Source organism: Anopheles coustani, chromosome 2 (assembly GCF_943734705.1).
Source record: "Anopheles coustani chromosome 2, idAnoCousDA_361_x.2, whole genome shotgun sequence".
In the NCBI taxonomy this organism is placed as follows: domain Eukaryota; kingdom Metazoa; phylum Arthropoda; class Insecta; order Diptera; family Culicidae; genus Anopheles; species Anopheles coustani.
Window position 1 is genome coordinate 38,759,369 of NC_071289.1, and position 4,575 is coordinate 38,763,943.

Sequence of the window (4,575 nt, forward strand, 5' to 3'; positions counted from 1 at the left end):
ATTTTTCCAGAAGCCAGTTTTTATTCCATGTCGGTGTGTTAAAGGGGTTATTATTTGTTTTCTTTAACCCGCTTGTTTTCCGTAGAGCCCCAAACGGTGCATTTCACTGTACAATGGAAACATCCAATGCACCAACACCGACGTCCGAGTGATGATATGTTTAACAGCAGATGCTTAACGATAATTAGGAGGTTATTGATACAGTTCCATGATGTTGCCAGAGAGTGTGTTTGTGTGCGTGGGTGTGATGCCGTGTATTGTTCCTTCCATTCCCAGGGCGGCTAGCAGAGGCGGCAGACGAGATCGTTGTGCAGACGAAGAAGGGCTGCTTCGTTCGCGGCTGTCTTCAGAGCTTGTTCTTCTAACGGCCATCCTACTGAAAACCGGAAGAGCACAACGTACGAGTGTGTTTTCAAAATGACCGTTTGATGCCGGCGCGTGACTCACCTTTTTTCCACGCAGCCCCATAAACCCGTTGGGTACGCGCTTGAACGGGGCCGGGTTCATGGCCCCAAACGTCGGCTCGAGGATGAGAAAGTTCGGATATTCCTTCGCCTGGCGGGCCAAACTCTGCCGAACAGAAGATGGAGGTTCCACATTGAAGCAACAGCGGGCGATCTCTATGTTTTTGTTTTTTTTTGGGGAAAAACTTACCAGGTCATCCATACTCCATTGCTCATCCAGCGACGTGTCGAAGCTCTTCTTACCACGCATTCCTAACGATGGGGAAAGAGAACCAACCCGCAGGGGTATTAAAAATGTTTAAAAGCCGTTTAGTTCAAAGCTTTTCTTACCGATAAATCCCGAAGGGGCCCGTTTGCCATCCCTGTACGACTTCGGGTCGGCCTGAAGCGCCTGGTTGTTCCAGCTGAACAGTGAGAGTGACTTCTTGCCGCGCATTCCTAGTCGGAAAGGGGGGAAGGGAAAACAGAACCGATAATACCGGAAGCCGCCATATTTTCGGTCGCTTTCAAACGTACCGTTAAAGCCGGAAGGAATCCTTCGTCCTCGCATGCCGGTGAAGCCGGTCGGGGCTCGCTTCGGAAGCTGCCGCTCACCGCCGTATCCAAACAATCCACCATCGTGCAAGCCCAGTGTCTTTAAAGGAGGGGTTCGAAAGCAAAGATTACTTCTAAAGAATCTTTTCTTCCGATGGAAGCAACCTTACCCAATCGCCGGAAGTCCTGCCAATATCGTACGAATCGTCCCTGCTGTTGCCCTTGGCATTGTGCAGCTCCATAACCTCACTTTCCACTGCCAAAGCCGCCCTAAAATCGCGATAAAAATGCACCCCAAAACCCCATTAGAAGGTGGACCCCAGATGCATTCAAATGCAACGCAAAACCAAATGGATTAATTTAACAATCAATCCAGTGGCGCATAATTAGTGCCCCTTTCCCTGCTCCACTCACCTCAGTGCGTCCAGCAGTTCCGGGCTGGGATGCAACCGCCACGGCCGGTACGGCCCGTCCCCACCCTTCTCGTGCCCGCCCACCGTGGACGATGGAGGCGCCAGGTCATTTTCATCGAGCCTCATATAATTGCGTGTGTCGTCGTCATCATCCGGAGCAGCATCATTGCCGATTTCCTGAAGGAGAGGGGGAGGGAAAGGGGGGGGGGGGGGAAGAATCGGATCGGATTGCAATTAATGCAATTAAAAAGTGCAACCCGATTAATGCTACCTACCGGCGTTTGGGCGGGAGATTCGGGAACGCCACCGGACGCCGACACGCACACATGCAGCAGACCGAAGGAAAGCACCAGCGTCAACATGTATCGCTTCATTCTCTTTCTTTTATTCGGTGTCGGTTAGTCGCGGGAACACTCGTTTTTGTTGTGTGTGTGGTGCTTATCTGTTTGATGCTGTTTTGCATACAATAAAACATGGAAGAGGAAAGCAATAAAACATCAAATTTTTATGCACCTGCCATCGTAGGCGAATTAAGCGGGGGCATAATTATCACAATTGAAATCAGATCCTCAAGCAATACTATCATTAACGGGTGTGTCTCTTTGATTTCTTTATTGCCTGTCCATTGTGTGGCCCACTTTTTTTGCGCGGGGGAATTTCGGCAGCCGAATACGTTTCGCTTTGGTTAACTCTACGATGGAATTCAACACGTTGCCGAGCACGGGGCCTTGTTTATGGATGTCAAATTGGTTACGTGCCGAACGTGGTGATTACTTTCCGACACGACTCCGATGTATTGGCGTGTTTTATTTTCGGATTGCATTTGTTTTTGTTTCATCTTTTTTAATGTATTTTTACTAGTTTTGGTTTTTCCAGCTTCCTAGTGAGAAAGAACTTGGTTTTCCAGATTTTCTGGTTTTTTTTAATGCGAATAAGCGAAACGCTGGAGTAAAGGAGTAAGCAGTGTATAATAACTTAACTAAACCTTAATTACCTCGTAAATTAGAGATTTTTACTCGAAAAACCTAAAATGAAGAGTTTTGTTCATATTTTAATTGCCATGTTTTAAAAATACATGTTTTAACAGTTCGATCAACTAATCTAATCTAATGATCTTTAGCTTTTCAACAGTACGGAATGTTTTGTTAGAATCCATAAGGTTAAAACTACGGCAAACGCCAAGTTTAATGGGCTTTATTGAACTGATTTTATTTTTTTACGATTTCGTATGCGAGGGTGAATTTATTGATTCACTTGTCTTAACAAGTTATTCAGTGATGCCAGCGAACTAAGAAATGTTTTTAAATGTTGAATATTCTATTCTTACTGTATTTATTGGATTAATACTTAATACCTCAACACAATTTAAATATTATCAACCACGGAGAAAGTATTTGTGGAAAACTTTGTATTATGAAGAAAAGATCACGGTTCCGTTCTACACTGGTCTTTTTAAAATCTGCAGTTTTAGGAAAAAAATACAACCCTGATAAGTTACATTATAACCCCAATACCTACATACAACACCACTATGTGTATTTACAGTCAATAAATAAACAAACAAAGATGATATGTTACTTTTGAGCTGCGATAGTACATTATAGTACAGCGGAATAAATTGGCCTGTAATTGAAATTTTTGTTTCAGAAAAATATTCAAATCGAGAAGGTTTCAGTATCTTCTTCCGATTCCCGCTTACCGATTGATAATAATCTCATCACACCAAAGTTTCACTTGGGTCGAACGAGTACCCTTTAGGTTTTCCTCCTACCACATTAGCACCTGCAAAGAACGCCCTGACAAACGATTTTCCTTGGCCACATGACAAGCTACGGCAACGACGTAAAACTTCGACAACAAATTGAAACAATCTTCACCATCGATGGCATCAAGTACCCTTGTCACACCACGCAGCTAATGAAGAGTAATAGCTGCTGTTTAGCATCGTTAATTGGTTTATGTTTTGCGTCGAAAGGGTTTTCCCTGTGCGAAACAAGCCTCACTCTGGCTCGATCCACCACGAGCAGCACTTATGGTCGGCTGCCGGAGCCGATTTGTTAAGGAAAACGTAATGGCAATGGATGATCAATAGCTTTTTCTTCCAGCGGAGCGGCCTCCATCGTGTAGGTAGTTAGAAAAGCAAGTAATAGAATTACACAGAGATGGTCGGTTAGAAAAATGTCTTTATCAGGTTTGAAACCCTGTACGTCCAGTATGGTATGAGATTGTTCACTTAATCAATGAACGAACAAGACGTGTTTGCGTTTCGTTGAGAAAATGATTTTATTTTGCTAACCACGAGTAAAATTTAAAAGGAACTTACATTGGAGATTTTCCTTGTCCATAATTTTTGTGGAAAAGTTTAGGCATCCATTTATTTTCTTCTGTAGGAATATGTTTCCTGCTCGATATTTTTCCAAAATCAAATCCATCCCTCACCCTGATTGTTTATAGGGGAAAACAAAACACAAGGAAACCAGTAACAGGTTGGCAGCAGCTGTCCCAGTGCAGCACTTTATGAACAGTTTATCCAGCCCTTCGCCTCGTGCACTAAATCATCAACCCCGCGCTGGTTCGCTAAAACAACGAGACGGCAGGATAATATGATTTCCGGGCTGCCCAGCCACATACCTAGCCGTTGGCAAGGGCCGGGAACTTGGCTCTCCCCGTCGGCCAGGGCGAAGCAGTGCAACCGAAGGATGCCGGTGAAAGAAGCTGCCAGCTGCCAGATAGTTGTTTCCGATTTATTTAATGCAACTACTGGTCGGGCGAAGCGACTAAACTGACTGCCGTTGGTCGGTTTGCGAGATTCTCGGGGAGTTTGTGGTAAATTTAATTCCGACACTGGGCCACCAGAAGAAGGAACGTGTGAATCGTCACCGCAAAAAAAGAAAAGGAAGTGGTTGGTGTGAAAAATTCAAGGACGGACGTATTACTGTTACATTTATAGTGATATATTAATACATAAGCACACCGTCCGTTCCGCTGCATCACGTATTCCGCATGAATATTCACCGGATGCTGGCGGTCAAAGAACATGGTTGAACTAGAAAGCATACGCAGGTAATTCGCTGACACACCCGAACAGCATAAGGAATTATGCTCACGTACCGGCGACTCCGAGTGGGCCAAGAGTGCCGGTTACGGTTTCCTTCCTGAGAATT

At 44.7% G+C, this 4,575-nt stretch overlaps 1 protein-coding gene across 1 annotated transcript; it reads right to left on the reverse strand.

Annotated features, from left to right (window-relative positions):
- LOC131264365 (uncharacterized) lies at window positions 1-1,773 on the reverse strand. Its single transcript, XM_058266668.1, has 8 exons — window positions 1,687-1,773; window positions 1,413-1,588; window positions 1,169-1,268; window positions 981-1,098; window positions 795-902; window positions 655-716; window positions 448-570; window positions 1-376 (listed from the first exon to the last, which is right to left on the reverse strand). The coding sequence occupies exons 1-8, from the start codon at window positions 1,771-1,773 to the stop codon at window positions 374-376; spliced, it is 777 nt and encodes a 258-aa protein (XP_058122651.1). The 3' UTR covers window positions 1-373.
- Between the last annotated feature and the right edge of the window lie 2,802 nt (window positions 1,774-4,575).

What these genes read in the sequence shown, in the direction of transcription:
- LOC131264365 (XM_058266668.1), bottom strand. Translation starts at nt 1,773, where the DNA reads ATGTTGACGCTGGTGCTTTCCTTCGGTCTGCTGCATGTGTGCGTGTCG. An exon ending in AATCTCCCGCCCAAACGCCG is followed by an intron (nt 1,589 to 1,686) that starts GTAGGTAGCATT and finishes CCTCTCCTTCAG; the next exon opens with GAAATCGGCAATGATGCTGC. An exon ending in AATGGAGTATGGATGACCTG is followed by an intron (nt 571 to 654) that starts GTAAGTTTTTCC and finishes TCTGTTCGGCAG; the next exon opens with AGTTTGGCCCGCCAGGCGAA.